Raw genomic sequence first — 21310 nt, 5'->3', positions numbered from 1 at the left:
GCTGTAGAGAGCCATGAGGTCCCCGAGCCTCCTCTTCTGGAGGATAAACAAATGCAGCTCTCTCAGCTGCTCCTCATAAGACATGTTCTCTAGTCCTTTCACAAGCCTTGTTGCCCTTTGCTGGACATATCCAGCCCCTCTGTGTCCTTCCTGAATTGAGGGACCCAGAAGTGGTTTTGAAAAAAAAACAGGATTTGGTATGATTTTATTTGTCCGCAGGACAACAACAACAACAACAACAAAAAGATAATTACAAATAAAGGAAGTTTAATTAGCAGGTGATACAGAACAGAACAATCCAGTCAGTGGCAAACCACCACAGTATTTACAGAACTGTAAATACTGTAAAAACTGGAAATACAGCAGCAGCAGCACCTTGGGGCATCATTACCCTACAGCTGGAAAGTTGCTGAAGTCTGTGACATTCCACTGTAAATAAAGGTGTTATTAAAAATTACAAACTGCCCTGTAATGACTTTGATAACCTCCTGTGCAGCAGCCCCTATAAAAGAAAAACCAGAAGGCAGTTAGCAGGTCTTATTTAAACAACAGTAAAACAATGTTATTTATCTAGAACTCACTACACTGGAATTATTTGGGAAGTGCCTGATACACCTCCTAGGAGGTAAAAATGCCTTTCAGTACTTCCCCATATTAAAGAGGCTCAGAAAGCTGCAACTTCCAAAGTTAGCTTTGCATACACTTTGCTATATATACTTTCTCTCCATGTACACACACTCAGAGTAACATGTGAGTGGACAGACCCATGCAAGTTGAGACCTCTCAAAATACATTTGAGAAGTTAAACTAAAAAAATGTACAACTAAACTGTAAAATAAACTGAAGGGTTACTTCACTGTGTTCCCTTTGTATTTTCCTGTAGTATGAAATATTCTGTAATTTCTTCAGAAGTTGCCTTTACATATTTTTCTGAAGCACAATACATGTCAAGTTTCACTTAATCAGAGAAAATACCTACATAGAGTATTTAAAACATAATTATCTTCAGCACTGCATGAAGCTAAATAAAGGAGGTAAGTTAACTGATACATCAATTTTGAGCACCCATTAAAACATGTCATTTTGACAATACCCATAGTCTGAATGAAGGTAAGAAATCAAGGCTATTTATATTACATAGATATTTTATGTAAGTATATTGTGTTAATTTAAAGGAAGACGTGTACTGAATAATTTTAAAATTACTACAGTTATTGCTTTCCTTTAAAAAAAATGAAGCCTCTTTCAAGCACTATTTTTAAACACATTTTTAAGCTCCTAGAATGGATCTACTGTGATTGTTTTTAAGTTCACTTGGTTTCTTTCACTGCCTTTAAACCCTTGCTGTGCCCACTTACTCCATATGCTACAGGAGTATGAACGAAGGGAGGATTTTGTCCTAGGGCTGTCTCTGACTGCAGCCCTTGCTCTGACAACAGCAGGCAGCTAAAGCAGCAGCACTCCTGCCTCGGGCACGTCCCAGAGCATTGCCCTCTGAGCCCAGGGCCATCCTTACCTCCCATGAAGGCAGCAACAGCGTGAGGCTCAGCAGCTCCATAGCGACAGCTGGGCAGGAGAGGGCAGTTAGAATGTGCCAGTGAGTGCTGCCCACACAGCCCCACCTACACCACAACACTCACAACTCATGGACATAGTCATCCTTCACCACCACCGGCAGCCCGTGCTCTTGGAGGAAACCAGTAAGGCAAGATTTTAGTTTGCCAATGTCATCTTCCACCTGGTAGTTGTAGACACCTGGGAGGGAAGTTAGGTGTTTAATCACACAACTGTAACACCATATGCAAAGTTAACGGGGTCAAATGGCAGCATAACTATTTTATTTTTCTGAAAGGTTTCTAAACTGACTAATATTATTAACACTAGACTAATAATGATTGAATATTTTGTTGATGCTACTCATGACAATGACGAATTTCTATGCAGCTGAACTGGCTTGTAATCCATGCAACCCATCTCAGTGGTATTAATTCAGATGAGTTCCTTCAGTTCCCAAAGAGAAAAAATTCTCACTTTAATTCTTAAAGTTATATTAATATGGAAACAAAACCACAACTAATGCTGTATTTGTAGTTTATAACTTCACTATTACAGTAACTAGTGGATCTTTGTATTTCTTTTGCTGACATGAAGTAACTCTGTGTTAACATACCTGGATATCTCCCATGCTGCTTGTAAAATCTATTTACAGCCCTCAGCATCAAGTACAGCACTATCTCACTGTCTGGGTTATCCATGTGGGAAACTGGGAATAGCAAGAGAACCAGTTAATTAGTACAGATGAAATGGAAAAAGGAAAGGTTTGCATTACTTGAAAACAAGTATTACCCATGCTTAAACTGTAAAATCTGCAGGAAAAAAAAAACCTTAACGAAAACAACCTGCAACTGAGAACCTCAGTGCCAGATATGCAGTTTTGCCTCCAAATTTTATGACAAAACCATACTGTATGTATTTGATATAAACTATACAGTGATGATATTCACATTTCAACTCTGGCAGCTGCTCTAATTTAAATGGAATATATCTTACTTCTTACTCTGGGATGTGAAAAACATGCTTTAAATATTTAACTGTAATGACAGTAATTATAAAACAGGTCTTAAATCCTTTTCCATGCAGCTCAGTAGTATTTGTAAATGCTGACTACTACTTAAATGACATTGTATATTACCAACTAATTCAAGGAGCTTTCACTTAAATGATATATAATTATTATATAAATATTACACTAAATGTACATACATTTTGTCCAAAACGGGGGACTTGTATAAGCTTCAATTCAACAAACTGTGATGAAAAAGTATTTCCAGCTTTTTTTTTTAATTTATGTAGGTTCAAAACAACAAAAAAAGCAGTATTAAGTAACCAGTTTGCTAGTTCACATACTGAACAGATAAGCTGGCAGAGGACAAAACAATTATTCTCATTTGGTCAGGTGAAAGCAGAAATAACTGAGGTACAGAAAAGTTTGAAGAAAACAGTGTTTTATTTATATACTACCAAAATTAAAATCCGCAAGAAAAAAACAACAAACTGAAGCATGGAACAATCTGTAAGGCCATTTTTGAAATTCCAAAATCAAACTGAAATCGACATTCTAGACTGAAAAACTCCACACTTCTAGTTGATGCCAAATCATAAAGCTGCATAAATGCAATAGAACATGTAACAGGCACATCCTTTCCCGTCCCAGACTCATTCCAAGCCGGAGCAGTACTCACGGATTCCGTCCCTGTTGAAGCTGTCCAGGCTGTGCTCCTCAGCCAGGGACCGGCACCGCACCACCCGCAGGAAGGCCGCGTTGCTGCCTGGGCAGGGGCAGGGGAGGAGCATCAACAACCTCGTGTCACCACAGCTTTGTAAGTCTGTCCCTCTCATGTGTTACATGGGAGAGACCAGAACTGACCATCACTTCATTTCACACTTTCCTGTTTCTTCTGGTAGCTCATAGTACTAAAAATCTATTAAACTACATTTAGGCCTCTGGTCACAAGTATTTTAGTGAAATACTTGGTGCTTGTGTACTTCTGGAATCCACATCTACCATATTAATGTAACAGCAGCCACAGCCATCAAATCCATGTTTCCTCTTCCAGGCTGCAAATGGACACGGGTTCTTTTCACCTTCCACTACACCTAATGCTGCCTCACGTGTTCTCAATTAATATTTCAACAGTGCAGCCACGAGACTGAAAAGGTTCTTTTCCAGTATCATTGCTATGAAACAACCCAACAGGCAGCTACTGCTGAGCACTGAAAGAGCAGCAACTGGGAGGTTCCCAAACTCCCAGTGAATGCTTTCCCAGCACAGGGCCAGCCTGCTCTTGGCTTTGTGCTTACAGGGACATTTTCCAGCTGCAAGGACACTCAGCCAGGCTGCAGCAGGACATGTGCACGTATCCAGAACAGACACAACCTGAAATGCTGTCAACTGCTTTACCTTTTCAGAATACCAGAAGTTTACAGAGTAAGACTACTTAGGTACTCATCACACAGAGCAGAGGAAGCTGCTCCCTCTTGTTTGGAGCTGAAAAAATATATAATCTTTTAAAAGCTAACTGTTATAGATTCACTACTGAGAGATGCTGAACATCTGTTACTTCCACTAAAGATGAGGGATGCAAATCACCTATTTAATTTACTACTTAATATTTAATAACTATTTAATAACTATTTAATAACTACATTATCATTATCATTCAGAAGTTTGTGGTTATTTGATCATTTGCATAAACCCAACAACAGAATCCAAGCATACTCACAAAGCAATTTTAATTCTCTCTCTGAAATAGACTCTGGTGCCTAAAAGAGAGAATATACTCATTCAGTACATACAATGACCAGAGAATTCATGCTTTCAGATATATTAATATCTTTATTGTGAAATAACTAGTCACTAATGTACCAAAAAAAGGTATCTTAAATTGTAAATAATATATACCTGTATGCACTTTTATATGATCAAACCAAAAGTGATAAAATAAAGTAGACCACAGATACTTCATTTCATCAGAACTTACTTTAACCTTTTGAACAGAAAGGGGTAATTAAGCCTTCTCTTTCCCTATGTCTCCTGTGACTCATTTCTGTACAGAACACCAGGGAAAAGCTCTTTTCCCCTGCCAGGATGGCTGTACGTTTGGACTCACCTTGCCCAGGGACTGCAGCAATTTAGCAGCATGTGCCCCCACAGCAGCAATGTCCTTCCTGGCTTTCTCCCGGTATCTGGCAATAACAAATCAGCCAATCACTACAGCACAAAGCCAGCAACTTCACAGTGGAGAGTACTTCTTGTTGTTTTACATTATAGAGACAAAATACACACGAACTGAGGGACATCAGCTCCCTCAGGGCCAGGAAGGCACTTGTTCCCTCCTGTCTGACATGGCTGAGCTGTTCATGCAACATGTGGCTCAAACATGCAAAATTGTTTGCTAAAACTAGTACTACTACAGAGGAAAAACACTAAGTAAGCAGCTCCACATCGTTCATCTGGTTTCTAATATTTTAGTAATTTCGTGTTTTAATGTCTGTAGCCATTAATATTTTAGTTCTGTTAAGAAATATGACACTGCAAACATCTCAACACCACAGTACTTAATAAAATTCAATTTAAGAGCTCATTTTAAGGAACTGTAGTTGTTTTATCTGTGAATTAAAATCCTGCAATGCTTACTATTTGAGAACTATTTGAGAAGGACATAATGGTTTGCCGATTCAGGATACTTAGAGAATTCAGATTTACAAATTAGGGTATCTGTGCAAATTCAAGCAATTATGATTTCATTAAGCAAAACACTGATACAAGTTTCTGGGTTTACTATAATTATACAAAGTAACTTTCCTGAACTGATAGCAATCAATTATTTTAGACATGTGACAATTTGTATTTTTACGTCACGTTTTAATGCTATTTGTCACAGTTCTGAGGAATGCCTCTCTAAGTGCACAGATTCCATTTTGGGTAGTAAACACTACTAAAGGCACACAATCCTTCTTCTAGTAGAGGTTGTGTTTTAGATTTATGGGGATCTATTAGATTTTACTCCAAAATCTATTAGATTTTACTTTCTGATTCAACAGTACAACTGCACAGACAATAAGTTAACAAAGTCTTCAACAAGATACTGTTTCATTGTAAAGATAAAAAAAGGTGGATGAAATAATCAACTGCAAAGAAAATGGGGCAACGCTGTAAAAGTCTGTTTGGCCAAACAATTGCACCATGTCCAGGGTGCACAGGAACAGTAAGTTCATGTTGAAGATACATCATCCTAAAATCTTCATCCACACTGATGCTGTATGGAATCTGCAGTTATTGTTTCTTCACAGAGTCTCTGCCCTTCCTTATTTACCAGGCAATCCCTTCCAAGGGCATTAATTTGAACTAAGTATTTAGAAAACTAGAATTTCTGTAACCATATTATTTTAGGTTAACATATATTTTGAGGGGAAAAAAAAAGGTTGTCTTTAAGCAGAAATTTGCTTTGGACAGCAGCATCTGGGCTATGAGATCTACTGTCTATAGCAAGGTCTTTACTCGATCGGAAACCAGGTGGTCACTCCCTACCCAGCCCTGGGAAACTGGGATGCACTGAAGGCTTCAGCTCCACTTCCCATCCACAGATGGCACCTACCCAGGGAACAGCCCAGGCTGCTGTGCTTCCCACACCCCCCAGCCCAGGCCCACACACGCCTTTTGCTCCTCACACAGGCATTCCTGCACTTTGAGAGCTCTCAACTCAGCACCATTTACTACCATTAGGAACTATTTAGTAAATAACTGTATACTTACACATTTTGCAGTTTGATAAATTTACTGGAGTCTGCAATCATATCAGGAATAGTGCCCCTCACAGGCAAGCTTCCTTGCCCTTCATTTGCCACAAATTCCTTTAAAGCTCGAACCAAAATCCAGAAGGAAGGGGACTGCAAATGCACAAGAGACACTCATGTACACAGACATTATTTATACATTCAAGTCTTGCCCAGAAGTACTCATACCTGCTCTGTGAGCTTCACACAGCAATCATCATCAAAAAGCTCCTGAATGCCTCTTGGAACCTATGAAAATAAATACATTGGGTTTGTAATTACTTGTCTTTTGTTTTCTTGAATTATCTCAATACTCATTACGTAGGTGACCAACTCTATGTGACCTCAGTTTCATTCCAAATCTCCTCTGAATCCTACCCAGTCAGTGCTGTCTCAGACATATTTCAAATATTAGCCCTGATAACATGTTCTGCTCAGGATCAATGTTACAAACAAAACCTCACCTTATTTCCATCTTTGACAGTGGCAGCAGCTGTCCCAAGTGCCCATCCTACCTGCTGGGGCAGAGCAGCAAACAGGCCAGGGAAGGGAGAGGGGCTGCAAAAGGGACTGCTTTAACTCCCTCACTGCTGCAGGTCAGTCTGGCACATAAACTCCCACAGATATTAATATCCTGTGCCATGGCCTGTAGTGCCCTGTGTGACAGCACTCAGTGCTACCTGCTGCTTTCTTGGCAGACTTAATGTGACTGTCCAAGCAGGGATCAGCACAGTTCAAATAAAACCAGAATGTCATCTAGAAACAGTCACACAATTCTGCCTTTACCCCATGTAGCTTTTGCAATCTACCATCAATGGGAGATTAAGGAAATCAAATCTCAGTCCTAAACCACAAGTTGCTACTTCAGAATTATCTAAAAACAATGAAAACTTCACTTTTAAGGTTTTTAAGCTTGATCAGTTTATAAAGGGAATTTCATAACGTTTCTTCAGGATGAAAGGACTGAGACAAGAACTCACTGCTAATGAACTGACTCATTCTAGACTTGAATTCAAGTCTTCAGGAGCAAGGAAACAACAGAATTTCCATGAGCTACAGCTAGTCCAGTTCTATTTAACTACACAATTTCAATTCTAACCATTCTATCAATCCTGTTTTACTTAAATATAAATGTTACAAATGGAATTCCTGTACTAGAAGTGCATAATATTTTCTGAGGAAATGATGCAGTTGAAATTTCTTCAGTTTTATCACAGAAATGTTTATTTTACCTCTGTAGTATTCAACGCTGTGTTCACATTTTTTATAGCTTCTTCAAAGTTTTCCTCATCTTCTGGGGTTCCATTTTCATTCTTTAAGATACCTTATCGAAAGAAAAATTTGAAATACTCAACCACTTGAATTACATCTTGTCAGTAAGTACATCTTACTAACAGGGCAGACTGGATTTGGGTGTATTTATGGCATAACAGCTAATCAGCAAAAAAAGAAAAATAAATCTCAAGAAAAAAAGTCAAAGATGCACTGATAAAACTAACTTCTTGTACATTCTGCATATGATTCATTTACTTATCACAAAAAAACCAGTTTATTTGTGTGAGAAAGACATAATGAAGTTTCATAAGCACTAAATTAACAGTTCAACTCTCCTTCCCATCCCCAGTCATGTTTTCCTGGGGGATTTTTGCTCAAATTTGGCACTTATGTACCCACACAGCAAACCAGATCCAGAAATGGACTCCACTAAACCCCTGATTTAACCAGAGGTTCAAGGACAGATCAGATCAGTTCAGTTCCCTCACACAGCCCGGGGATAAGGATGGCAGAACCACCCAGAATCTGCACACAGGCCACCTTCAAGTGAGGAAATACCAAAAATTTGGTTACTGCTTGTATTCTACAATCATTTAAGACAATATATTTATAGATCTTAAAAACTCCACATTAATTTTAGCACCCACAAAAGGTATTAAACTGAAACATCTGCAAAACTGGAGTTGTTCACATACTGGTTACAGTGCATTCAGGAGCTACATAACCTTTGTGTCTCGACTGGTAACTTAGAGAGGCAAAGATTACCAAGTGTCTGGGGGTCAACAGACCCACCAAATACTTGCAGTTACAGACAATTCCAGTGTGTCAAGAGCCACTTGCTTTCCTCTTTATCAGATCTTCTACAGGTTCTTCTCTTGAGGCCTGTCCTCCCTCCCAAATCAAAACATACTCTGGATCTTAAACATCATGAAACACTGCCAAAATAAGCAAGTCTGGGATCTCAAGATCCACCTGTACAAAACAATCCTTTAGCAGAAGAATCCTACTGAATATACCAGCAAATTTTTCATAAATTAACCCTGAGAGAACTTCTGATTATTTTTCAGACACCACCTTATTTCTGCCAGTATGGATAAGTGACTCCTGGGGCCTTCATTACCTTGTCGAATCAGTTGTCTGAAGGCTTCTTTTTCCTTGTAACTTTTGGGTAGCTGTTCACTTTTCTGAATTCAAAAACACAAAAAGATGTTGTCTTTAAAATACCTACTACCAACCTCACTGTGTTCAGACTGAACTCCAGGAGTCTGTCACTGCTCACATACACTCACTTGTATTTCAATTAGTAATTTTTAAGATTCCACCTTGTTTTATGTTACACATTGCCAAAATAATATATTAGGGTAAAAAAGACAGATCAACAATAGTAATAGTTTTGCAACATACCTCACTGAACCATTTTGTCAGATACTTGGCTACAATCACAACCCATGGAGTGTGGCTGTGGTCCTGTAATTGAACACCAGAGAGATCTTTGTCAAGTTGAGAAAAGATAAAAAACAGGACAAATTAAAAACCTATTTTAAATGTAAACTCCTAACATCCCTTCCACTGCTCTGAAGACACAGGACATGTTCCAGATTTTGATTCAGCCATAATGTTCTCTAACTACCATAAAGCAAATTAATAAATTATTATTAGTTTACTTAAAAAAATATTATTACTTTACTTTACTTGTCTGAGCCAAGTTCTCCAGTATTTTCCTGGAGTGGAAAACTCACACTATGCACAAACACCCTCGCTGCAAAGCTCTGCAGCAGTAGGGAATCATAAAAATAAAAAAACAAATTAAAAATAAAGGTGTGAGGGGTATTCAATCTAATAAAAGATCAAGTTGTCCAAGAATATCCTTGCTTCCAAAGACCCCCACCTGCTTAAAATTTAAATACAGACTGTAGCATTTGGGGCAGAGGCAAGAAAATAGTGCCTGCTGACTGATTCTCCAGCTGCCTCTGTTCAGATGAGCCCTGGCAGCAGAGTCACCTGCCAAGGGCCATCTCCACAGAATCCCTGCCCTGGGCTTGCCTCCAGCTGGGGGAACACGGGGCAGGGCACACACCAACCTTCCTGTCCATATGATCCAAGTCGTAGGACTGAATGTGTTCTGTCAGCTCTGGAAATGGTTTGTCCAGTCTCAGATCTTCCAGTGTATTGTCAGGGTGAGATTCAACAACTGTGAACAAAATCACACCATGTATTTTGCAGCTTTATGTCTGGCCTTCAAAACAGAGCTCCACATCACACACAGCACCATCTGCTCAATTCTCAAAGTGTTCTGTGTAAGTCAATGGCAGGATAATCTCCAATTTTACTATTTTTGCAGTCCATAATTCCTCAAATGTGGTGATGAACTGCAAACTACCTAGGTCTTAACAAATACTAAATACATCACAAGACAAAAATAAACCAAAAAAAATAACTCAAAGTGACATCAGGCATTGAAAAGTCTCTATCTCAGAAAACCCTCTAACCTGTATGCTCTTTAATAACGACTCTCATATAACCAACCAGTCCATAAGTCCTGCAGACCAGCAGAGGAATGTCAGAATTCCAGAGAAGCTCAGCCAAGCGCAGCAAAGTACTGGAAGGAAAAACAGCTTTTTTCAGATATACGGAAGACAAGAGTCAACTCCTACACAAGTTACTTGTGAAAGAGTTCTCCCAGACAACTTCTCTAACACCACATGATCCTAAGCACATGAGGTGATTCATTTCATAGGTGAATTTACACTAGATTAGAAATAGGTTTATCCATGATCTTACTTATGTCTCACCCCGTCCTCCCAAACGCTCCAAATATCACACAAAAAGCTTCAATGAGTTGTGAAAGAGCAAAAAAAGGAATCAGACCTATGTGTTGCACAAACATAACTTCCAGTAGGGGCAGTTCCACCCAGGGGTTTTTGATTAGCACATAGAAAATACCCCATTTCCCCAAGGGAATCACCATTTCAGAGAGGATCTTATTCCTGAGACAGCACCTCCAGCTCCCCTGTGAGAAGGGGGAGGGACAAAATAGATAAGGAATGACCAACAGCCACTTCCTTGCAAAAGCAAGATTTAACTATTCAACTACCCAACAACCTCTTGCCTCTGTGGGGGCAGAAGCAGCAAGTTCCTCTCCCCCAGGTTTCCCAGTACTCCCAGTTGCAATTATCCATCTGCACCTTTTCTTGGCAGGCAGCACTCAAGGAATAGGTTAAAAACAGTAAAAAAAGTCAGAACTACTGGTCTTGGCAAAGCTTAGATGGGAAATAGAATTACATATGGGGGGAAATTGGGAAGAGTTATACCAACAGTAAAATGCAGAAATGTAAAGGCATCACAGACCCTCTGATCTGTCAGGCTGTACATAAGGACACTTGTTACTGTGGTTTTGGAACAGAAACAACTCTCACTACAAAAGAGTGCCTGGCAAGAAAATACACTGGAGACAGCACTAGGAGCCAGGCATGGATCTGAAAGAGATTTTCAACTATGTATCAACATATAAAAATGTCTCTAGAAAACCCATCATTTACTGTAACTTTCCTTTCTGGTTTAAGTTTTTCTGCAAGAAAGTGCCTGTAATTTAAATCTGCTTTTACAACTGTACAAAAACAAACAAATAACTTTAGATGCTTCTTTACCTTTCTGGTAGTTGTGTTGCAATCACCAAGTTAAACCGATTAAAAAAGGAAGGGTTGTTGTCCAGGAGCTTTTCTGGACTCTACATAGGAGAAAAAAATACATGTCAGGAAACACTGTGGAAATTTCTGAGCAAGTCTGTTCAATATTGAATATAAAGTGTTAAGTGAAAGTTATAAGAGGAAGTTACAAAACAATGTTTAAAACACATAAATTGACTTTTCGTAAATAACTTCAGATCCTCTTCCTCAAATGCTGTTTTATCACGAAGCTTCTTAAACTGCAACATTACAAAGCAACACGTAGCTATTGTACCATGCTTTTATCACACTGAATAACACACACATGACCAATTCAGGAATACAAACCTCTTCAACAAAATTTCCAGAAACATCACTATTCAACTCCTGCAGGAGCTCCATGGCACTCTGGGCACGACTCTGTTTAGGAACAATTAAAATGAAATGTAATTTATACAGTATAGCAATGGTACATAATGCCACATGCTAAAAATACCAAACACAACAACAAAATAACCCCTAAAACCACCCCATAACAAAACTCATCATAAACTAGAGCTCCTTATTCCAAGTCTTTCTTATCTGAAGCAAAAATAAATCCCATAACAGCAGGCAGTGTTTGAGAGCACTTTCAGTAGTATGATTTTAAAAACACAAATTATGTGACAGCTATTTCCTAATTTCCAATTTTATTAGTTTCCAGGAGTTATCTAGGACTCCTGTACTCTGTTTTTGTGACAATTTTTCCCCCATTCTCTTCACTAATCTTAGCTTTATTCTTTCAACCACAATAACCTTCCAAAGATATTCTTAATCATAACCTCTTCATTTTTTTCTATTCAATCTTGCCCCAACTGAGTTGATCTTCTCACTTATGAGCAACTAAAAAGTAAGCATGGGGAACTCTCTCATAGAATAAACAGACTTTAACCTATACATATATATTTTTAGAATTATTCATTACACTGTATTTGAGTACCCAACCCTTCTGTGCTTTCAACACACCTAAAGTGACATTTATTATCTCCTTACCTGACCAATATGGCTTTTTTGTAGAAAGAAACTGAAAAGGAGACAAGAGGTAATTACATGTGAACTTTTACACTGAAGAAAAAACAGCAGAAAATTACATTTTGTACTGCAGAACATGTTGCTGACTCTCATGCCACATTCCCCCTTAAATCTGCCTTTCTTTTCACCACCACTGTTGTATTTTCCTCACAATCAGTGAAAACATATTTAGCCACACTGAAACACAAGCAAGTCTTCCTCTGTCATAGCTCAAGATTACATCAAATGAGTTAATTTTAAATATTTTTATATTGAGTAGAGCATTGTCTTTATAAACTTGATATGTGAAGCAAATAGACCTGTAAGGTCCAAAAACTAGGAACTAAAAGAATTTAGCAGTCAATATCAAAATGACCATGCATGCTGTATGTCACCAACTTCCAAACCCACAAAGACTTGGAGAAACATACAGAGGCTTTTAAAAGAATTTTACAGAATTTCTTAATAAATGCAGAGATGGAACTACCTTTTAAACCCTCTTACTTCTCAATTTGTAACAAAAGTCAGTAAAAAACCTACTTATTTCCAACATCTTCTCCAGAGACTCGATTCCCATCGACAATTGTAAAGGAACCAATACCTTGGGGAAAAAAATTGTTATTAATAAGTTGGCATTATGGAGTTATCAGATACATTCCCAAGAATGTACGGGAGAAATACCTACTTACCTGGCAGCACTAAGTTTTTGAGTATTTCAGTTCCTGTTGCTGTTGCATTTATCACACAAACATGGGCAGATTCTAATGCTTCCTGGCCATGGTCACCCCACAGTCTGTATTGGGAGGGAAACCAATACATAATGAAGGTATTTATTGCAAAGGCAATACAAAGAAACAAAAAAGAATTAAACTGTGCTCTCCAACATCTCCAGCAATGACTTGGACTCAGGACTGGAAGGGACACTGAGCAAGTTTGGAGATGACACAGGACTGGGAGGGGCTGTTGAGTCCCTCAAAGGCAGGGAGGGCCTGCAAGAGACCTGGACAGATCCAAGGGCTGGGAATCACCAACTATGGGAAGTTAACAAGGGGAAGTGCTGGATTCTGCCCCTGGGATGGGGCAACCCCGGATGGACAGACAGACTGGGAAGGAGAGGCTGGAGAGCAGAGCCAGGAAAGGGCCCTGGGGGTCCTGGTGGTGCCAGTTGTCCCTGGGTCAGCAGTGCCCTGGCAGCCAGGAGGGACATCCCTGTCCTGGGGCACCAGGGAGGGGATTGTCCCGCTCTGCTCTGCCCTGGGGAGGCCTCACCTCAACATTGGGGCAGTTTGGGGGGACACAATGGAGGGAAGGGATGGAACCATCACAGAGTGTCCAAAGGAGGGCAACAAAAATGGAGAAGGGCCTGGATTTGAAGCCGTGTGAGGACACTGAGGGCACTTGGTGTGTTCAGCTGGAGCAGAGGAGACTGAGGGGAGACCTCAGTGCAGTTCCAATTCCTGGGCAGGGCAGAGGAGGGGCAGGGACTGAGCTCTGCTCTGGGGGGACCAGGGACAGCAGCCAGGGAATGGCTGGAGCTGTGTCAGGGCAGGCTCAGGTTGGATCTCAGCCAAAGGTTCTTCCCCCAGAGGCTGGTTGGGCACTGCCCAGGCTCCCCAGGGCAGTGGGCACAGCCCCAAGGCTGCCAGAGCTGCAGGAGACAGGGTGGGATTGCTGGGGTGTCTGTGCAGGGCCAGGAGTTGGACTCAATGATCCTGATGGGTCAGGACCCAACTCAACATATTCTATGATTCTATTCTATATATAAATATATACAGATACATATATACAGTCTTAAGCTCTGCCAGGGAAGGTTTAGGTTGGATATCAGAAAGAAATTTTTTACAGAGAGAGTGCTCAGCCACTGGAATGGGCTGGGCAGGGAGGGGGTGGAGTCCCCGTCCCTGGAGGTGTTGAAGGTGAGACTGGATGTGGCATCAGTGCCATGGGCTGGGAACCACGGCAGAGCTGGATCAAGGGTTGGACTTGATGATCTCGGAGGTCTTTTCCAACCTGGTTGATTCTATAATAGGCATACACATATATATGCCTCTCTCTCTCTCTCTCTCTCTCTCTCTCTCTCTCTCTCTTTAAAGTGGGGGTGCCAAATATATACACATATAAATTTCCCCTGTGCCGGCACAAGCGCTCACGGCGCTGCCCGGGAGCCCGGTACAGGGCCCCCTCAGTCCGGACACGGCCCAGTTCCCTCCCCGGGCTCCTCCCGGGGCCTCTGCCCTCCGCGGGCTGAGCACACAGAGCCGCGGGCTCGCTCTCCCCCGGGCAGGGGCAGGGCAGGCCCGGCGCAGCCCCGCTCCCCTCGGCGGGCCCGGCGCAGCCCCGCTCCCCTCGGCGGGCCCGGCGCAGCCCCGCTCCCCTCGGCGGGCCCGGCGCAGCCCCGCTCCCCTCGGCGGGCCCGGCGCAGCCCCGCTCCCCTCGGCGGGCCCGGCGCAGCCCCGCTCCCCTCGGCGGGCCCGGCGCAGCCCCGCTCCCCTCGGCGGGCCCGGCGCAGCCCTTCCCCCGTACCTGAGCTGGCGGTCGTAGCGCTGCTCCTTGGCCGCGGCCCGGCCCGGCCGCGCCATGGCCCCGCTCCCGCCGCGCACGCGCGGGCTGAGGGAGGCGGGGCGGCGGCAGCGGGGCGGCCCTTTGCCTCAGGGGTGGGTTCTTTCCTTCAGGGATGAGTTCGTTCTTTCCCTCAGGGATGCATCCTTTCCCTTGGGGATGCGTCCGGCATGTGAGGCCCGTCCGAAGGAGACACTGCTCTCCATCCCTCAGCCCGGGCTGACAGCAGGACCTGCAGTGCTGGGCAGCTGAGCCCTGCAGAGCCCCTCGCACCCGGAGCGTTCCCCTTCATTCGCACTCCCCGTGTTCCCCAGCACCGCCCTGCCTCGTGCCCATTCCTCGGCACCGTCTCCACACTGTTTGCCCCCACATCCGCAAAACCATATCGAAAAAAATCATTGCCTTCTCCACATCAAGTCAATTAGGCCTAATAACACTCACAGTCGGACTAAACCTGCCTCATCCAGCTTTCCTCCGCATCTCAACCCATTAATTCTTTAGTGCAATATTATTACTCTGCTCAGGGTCCATTATCCACAACCTCAGCGGAGAGAATAACGTTCAAACAGCAGAAGGCCTACAAAAAATACTTGCAACAACCACTTCATGCCTAACCATCAGCAATCCAGCCCTCATAGGAACCCCATTCCTTACAGGATTCTACTCAAAAGACCTCATCATGGAGAGTCTAAAATGTGGAATATATAAAATTTTATTAGGAAAGGATGTTCTTTGATGCTTGATCATTGTATACTTTCAAACCTAATCAACAAGGAGGGAGATTTAATCTGTGGAACAGAGAGCAGCCAACAAAGTCTAAGTGATGTCCAGGTATTAGTTAGAAAGACAAATTAATTGTCGGTAGAATATCCTTGTTAAGGTTTAGGGCTGGACATGTTTCAGTGATCTCAGACTTGGGGGAGGTTAACAAGGCTTGGGAAGAAGGATGTACCACTGATTTGGACACACAAAGAATGCAGAATTTACAGGCCACAAGGACATTTGGCAGAATCCCCAACATAAGGAAGAAACTAATAAAGACAACTCAGTGATTGTGCTGGATCAGCTCCAACTGGGTAAAGGGTAATTCCAGCAGGGGCAGGTCATGACCACCAACCCAAGAAACCCCCTGACTCAAAAGAAGAGGAAGACTGAGAGCATGGGACTAATTAGCATGAGAAGCGAGAGAATCATTAACCAATAGGAGATAGAATACTAATTAATAAGAGAACTGTGTAACATGTAGCCAATGGACATTATTGCCTTTGTTTGCTAAAATGTATAAATAGCAGAAAGTTTTGAGAGTTACTGTGCTTGATTTGTGGAATCCAGGCTGGAGCAACTCTGAAATAAATAATCAGTGTCTCTCTTGAGTGTGTAATTATTGGCTTGTTGCACACTGGGTAACAAATCCAGTTTTTCTGGCCAACACTGCCATGACCACAGTTTATGTTTCAAACAGGCATTTCTCTGCATCTCTCAACCCACTTTCTGGAATGGAGTCTTGAGGCGTTTTCGAGCAAACTGAGAGAGAAGCCCAAAAAGCAGACAGTGTTCAGGAAAATCCAGTTAGGTATATTTTCCAGAGATATTGCACATTATTGCAGTTATTCCTTCTTAGTATTGAGAAAAGAACATCTGAAATCTCTTGTGTCTATGTACTTCTGTTATGAAGATCTTTCCATATAGGATCAGTATTAGTTGTAGAATGACAGGGTACAAAAAAAGAGAAAACTCTCACATCTTTAAAAATTTCAACAAAGATTTCTGGCACTAAATTTCAACAACGAAAGAGAGGTCCTAAAATCTGTGCATTGTTCCAGCTGATTTGTTAGCCTGTACAAGGGTGTTATCCTTTTAATCTGCCTCTCTTCAGTAAAGTAATTTGCTCTATATCTGCTGCAAAGATGTATACAGCAGGGCAGTTATCACCGAGTGGTTTATATCGTGCAGGTGATGTACTACAATACAGTGCTTCCTCTTTTGTTTTCGTCAGCATCTCCACCAAAGTTCATTTTTCTCAGGCTTTGTGTTTGCTGTGCCACAGTAAATCCTTCCTTCTGCTGACATTTCAATGGTTGTTGCAGTATTACAGGGACATCCTGTTTACTAAAGTCAAAAGCAGTCTCGTTCTGTTCTTGCTCTCTGTTACACTGTTTCACCTGGACAAACCATAAATTACAAGAATTAACGTTTCAGGCTGAGTTCCAAAATGTAGTTCCTGTTTCTGGCATAAGGCAGCCAAGTGTGTATAGTTTTAAAAGTCAAAGACAAGTAATTAAAAAAATGGGGTGTGAAGGCTGGGAAACTTCTAGGGAACCAGGTACCACCTTCCTCTTTTTCTGCCCCACTTTCCCGAGAATGTTCCAAATAAATTCCTTCTATTCACTTGGCCATCTTGGCCTATATTTGACTCAAGCTTTTTCTCTTGCATGGTTGTTAACCTTACGTATGTCCTTTTAGTCTTTTTCTTCTTAATCCCTTTCTTTACTTAGATACCCTTTTTCCCCCCCCTTATGCCAGGAAGAGATTCCCAGCTGCATTTGTTTCCCTAGGAAATCTCACGACTCTCGCTCTGTAGCTGTGGGAGAAGGATTACCACTTTCAGCTCCTGCAGTCACACTGAGGCATGAGAATATCAATATACAGCCATCACACTTTTGTGTGCAAAGCAAATCTTGAGAATATAAAATTTGAAATTTCTCTGGTCAATCAACAACTACAGGCAGTCTCTTTTTAAATAAAATACTAAAAAATAGAAAAAATCTGGAATCATTCTTCTTTTAGTGTTCAGTGTTGGCAGTACACTGTTCTGCTTATATTTACCACGTGAAACATTTTTGTGCAGTTCCTGGATTCATTATAAAGTATTTTAACACACACATGAAGAACAGATGTCAGCTTAGTGTATCTCCCATTTGGGAACTGCCAGCATCCGAAATGCAATGTAAGAAGAGAGATGAGCTGCCTGGGTAAACAAGATACTCTTTCAAGAACCTGAGGTGTAGGCAAGCTCTGGAGTGATGAATGTTTTAACATTTAATCTGCTCCTACCTCCTGTTCATCAGAGGCTCTAGAGTGTGCAGCCTGTACCCAAACTGATTGTAATTCTGCCCTATTTTTGTTAATAGGCACTGACACATCAGACACACTTGTATGCATTAAAGAAGGCACGACACCTTGTTCAAATGCATGTCACCATTATTAATGATGAGCAAATGTAATTGTCAAATTACTTAAACAAATACATTTACAGTGCCATTGAGCCATTCACCTTGGAACCAAATAACTCTCATTTCATTCTACATCTCCTAAAATGCAGCTCTGCCCCTCCACAGTGATGCACTAATATATAGCAAAAGCATTATGCTCAAGTGATATCTCCTTGTGGAAAAACTTCCCAATGACTCCAGACCTGTACTATAATAGAGACAACTTGCCTTAAAGATTCAAAAATCCATTTTCCTCAAACCTGCAAAGTTTAACATGTCCAGTTTCAATTCAGCATTCCAATCTTACTTTTCTAACCATGATGGTTAGTTCTTATATAGCAATTTTAATAAATGGAGCTCAAATTAAATCATAAAGGAAATTATTCCACATATAGAGATGGGGAAACAAATTTGTTGTTAGTTCTGTTTCACAACTGGTGAGAGGTTCAGAAGAACCCCTGTATTTGTCCTAGGCTGCTGCTCTGTTCACTCATCACTGTTGTCAAAGGGGAATAAAACCATAAGTATGAGGACTGGGGAAGATAGATTTATTCTTTTAGGTAGCTTGAAACATTTCACTGTAGTGAATGGAATTATGTCTTCCTGTCATTCACTGCTTAGCAGACACATCTGAGAGGGAGTCAAAAGCCCATGAGAAATTTGTGGAAATCACAAGAATTTCACATTTAGCTCAGAGCTGAAGAAATCCACCCTTTAAGCACCCATCACTTGTTGGTTCTGACTTCCATAAGTTCATGAGTATGATATAATTATCCTTGATTCAATCCAGTAAAACTGAGAACAGAATTTCTTGACTGCAGCTTTGAAACGATAAATTATGATTTGAGGACAGAATCAGTGAAAATCCATTCTTAGAGTCAGCCACTGTCCAGAGGTATCAGGATTACAGAATAATGTGATATTTGCATAAGCAGCAGTGTTTTCTTATCTTTAAGGAAATCTTAGTATTTTCCTAAAAAAGAAAGAAGGCTGATTGGATTGGGAGCACATTAAACTGTCACATACACACTGGCTATCATTTATAGATAAAATTTTATTTAGGCTGTCTTTTCTTTCCTCTCAAGTATTGTCATTCCCCCTTCTTCCTTTTTCTAAATCCAACCATTTACAACTCCATTTTGTGGAGCTGTTTCCTGCCATGTCTTCAGGATGTTTTCACTTGTCTCAGAGCTCCTCATGTCCCATGTTTTTATAGTCCAAATATGCAGACATCTGTGTGGGTTTGAATGTGAGAAGATGAAAGCTGAAGTGGTGAATGGTGTCAGGTGCAGGTAGACACTGGGCACTGCAATGACTGACCTGGCCCCAGTTTTCAAGTTTCTCTTGAAAACAGTTGCAGAGCATTCTCTATCTTACGTATGGATTTCCCCAGCTTATTGCCTGCTCTTTTAACATACAAATTTTCTCTTCCATTTCTTTTCACTGGTACTTTTCGTACTTTTCCCCATGGTCTAGAGCAGCTTATCTGACTGTTTTCATCTGACTGACTGTCTCCAATTGGCTGTCCTGGCTACAAACACATCACAGGGCCACACAGGAGTGAGAACCAAAGGAGCACAGCTCCCTGCAGCTCATTTGCCCTACTAAGAGCAGAGTATTTTCACAGAATATGCTGGGCTGGAAGGGACCCACAAGGAGCATCGAGTCCAACCCCTGGCCCTGCACAGGCCCATCCCCAGGAGTCACCCCCTGTGCCCCAGAGGATCATCCAAACCCTCCTGCAGCTCTGGCAGCCTTGGGGCTGTGCCCACTGCCCTGGGGAGCCTGGGCAGTGCCCAACCAGCCTCTGGGGGAAGAACCTTTGGCTGAGATCCAACCTGAGCCTGCCCTGACACAGCTCCAGCCATTCCCTGGCTGCTGTCCCTGGTCCCCCCAGAGCAGAGCTCAGTCCCTGCCCCTCCTCTGCCCCTGCCCAGCAATTGGAACTGCACTGAGGTCTCCCCTCAGTCTCCTCTGCTCCAGCTGAACACACCAAGTGCCCTCAGTGTCCTCACACGGCTTCCAGTCAAGGCCCTTCCCCATCTCCGTGTCCCTCCTTTGGACACTCTCCAATGGCTCAATCCCTTCCCTCCATTGTGTCCCCCCAAACTGCCCCAATGTTGAGGTGAGGTGCCCCAGGGCAGAGCAGAGTGGGACAATCCCCTCCCTGCCAGGCTGGTGGGCCGTGCTGGCCCCAGTGTTTGGTCCCCACAAGACCTGTGTGCACACACAGTTTGACCACAGCTGTAGCTGTGCTGCCCATGCCAGGGGAGTGTGTGGGACCCGAGTACCTCACACAGTTTAACAGAAATAAATTGAGAGGTTGAGCTGAGTAAGTCATCACAGAACTCTCCTGTGGAGACCTTTAGAGCAGTTTACATCCCTCGCTGAGTGATTTAGCTTGCATCAGCTGCTCTCCAAGGTTTTATAGCTGACTCTTATGGAAACCTCCTGAAGAATGAAATTAATTCTTACAAGGCAGTACCACAATGTAACAGTTGTATAAAATACTCTTATTGATTTTTTCCTTCCATATTCTTGATTGCATAATAGAAGAATCCCTATTTTTGTGTGCTGTTGTCTTTGTGAAAATCAATATGTTTATAAAATGTAGCCTTGACAGGGAGAATTTGCTTGGATCCAACAAAATTGCTACCAAGGAGCCACTTCCCTTGCCACAGAGATGTCTTAAGTCATTTTACAGCTACAGATTGGGTGTCTCACTGTAGCTTCTTCATGGGTTTAGCAGGGTACAGGTACTGGATCGTTCCAGATAACTGAGGCTTCACAGATCAACTCCTTTCTCTGGAGTCTGCTGTGTTCTGTTCCCTAATATAACCACACTTTCCTTTTTGTCTATTTAAAAAGTTTCTTCAAAGTTACAAAGAAAAATAAAATCAGATTGCCAATTCATCCTTAGTTTATGTGATTTTTACCCTGTTTAAAAGTAGCACAAGGAATTTTTCCTGAGGTGAGAATATTCTCCATCCCATCTAATCACTGATTCTTAAGTTTTAATTACAAATCAGGCGAAAACACCGTTCCTTTTTTGCAGCTGGAGGGAGTGTTTCAGAAAAGAGAGGCAGAGCACAGACGTGAGCAGGGCAGGTCCCACTGCCACCTGCACGTGTTACTGTGCCTGGTGCTCAGAGCACGTTATGGCTTTGGAGTAGAGTGGGAAAACACTGCTGCTTTTTCCTAAATGTGATCTGC

The 21310-nt window shown here is 41.9% G+C and overlaps 1 protein-coding gene across 1 annotated transcript; it reads right to left on the bottom strand.

The window, feature by feature from the left end:
- Positions 1-189: 189 nt before the first annotated feature.
- NAE1 (NEDD8 activating enzyme E1 subunit 1) lies at positions 190-14932 on the bottom strand. Its single transcript, XM_051805785.1, has 20 exons — positions 14850-14932; positions 13016-13119; positions 12867-12927; positions 12309-12339; positions 11625-11696; positions 11259-11338; positions 10101-10210; positions 9693-9802; positions 9016-9078; positions 8732-8795; positions 7569-7660; positions 6526-6585; positions 6317-6450; positions 4671-4746; positions 4284-4323; positions 3243-3329; positions 2171-2263; positions 1641-1755; positions 1517-1566; positions 190-502 (listed from the first exon to the last, which is right to left on the bottom strand). Exons 1-20 carry the CDS (start codon positions 14903-14905, stop codon positions 393-395), a joined length of 1608 nt encoding a protein of 535 aa, XP_051661745.1. The 5' UTR covers positions 14906-14932; the 3' UTR covers positions 190-392.
- Between the last annotated feature and the right edge of the window lie 6378 nt (positions 14933-21310).

Source organism: Manacus candei, unplaced genomic scaffold (genome assembly GCF_025592945.1).
Source record: "Manacus candei isolate 608988 ecotype Guabito, Panama unplaced genomic scaffold, ASM2559294v1 h1tg000065l, whole genome shotgun sequence".
NCBI classification, from domain to species: Eukaryota; Metazoa; Chordata; class Aves; order Passeriformes; family Pipridae; genus Manacus; species Manacus candei.
This window is presented reverse-complemented; position numbering and strand designations above follow the sequence as displayed.

Excerpts from the sequence above, each read along its gene's own strand:
- NAE1 (XM_051805785.1), bottom strand. The coding sequence starts at position 14,905 with ATGGCGCGGCCGGGCCGGGCCGCGGCCAAGGAGCAGCGCTACGACCGC. Across the intron at positions 13,120-14,849 it reads CGCTACGACCGCCAGCTCAG|ACTGTGGGGTGACCATGGCC; the intron begins GTACGGGGGAAG and ends CTCCCAATACAG. Across the intron at positions 6,451-6,525 it reads GTGTGAAGCTCACAGAGCAG|TCCCCTTCCTTCTGGATTTT; the intron begins GTATGAGTACTT and ends GTGCATTTGCAG.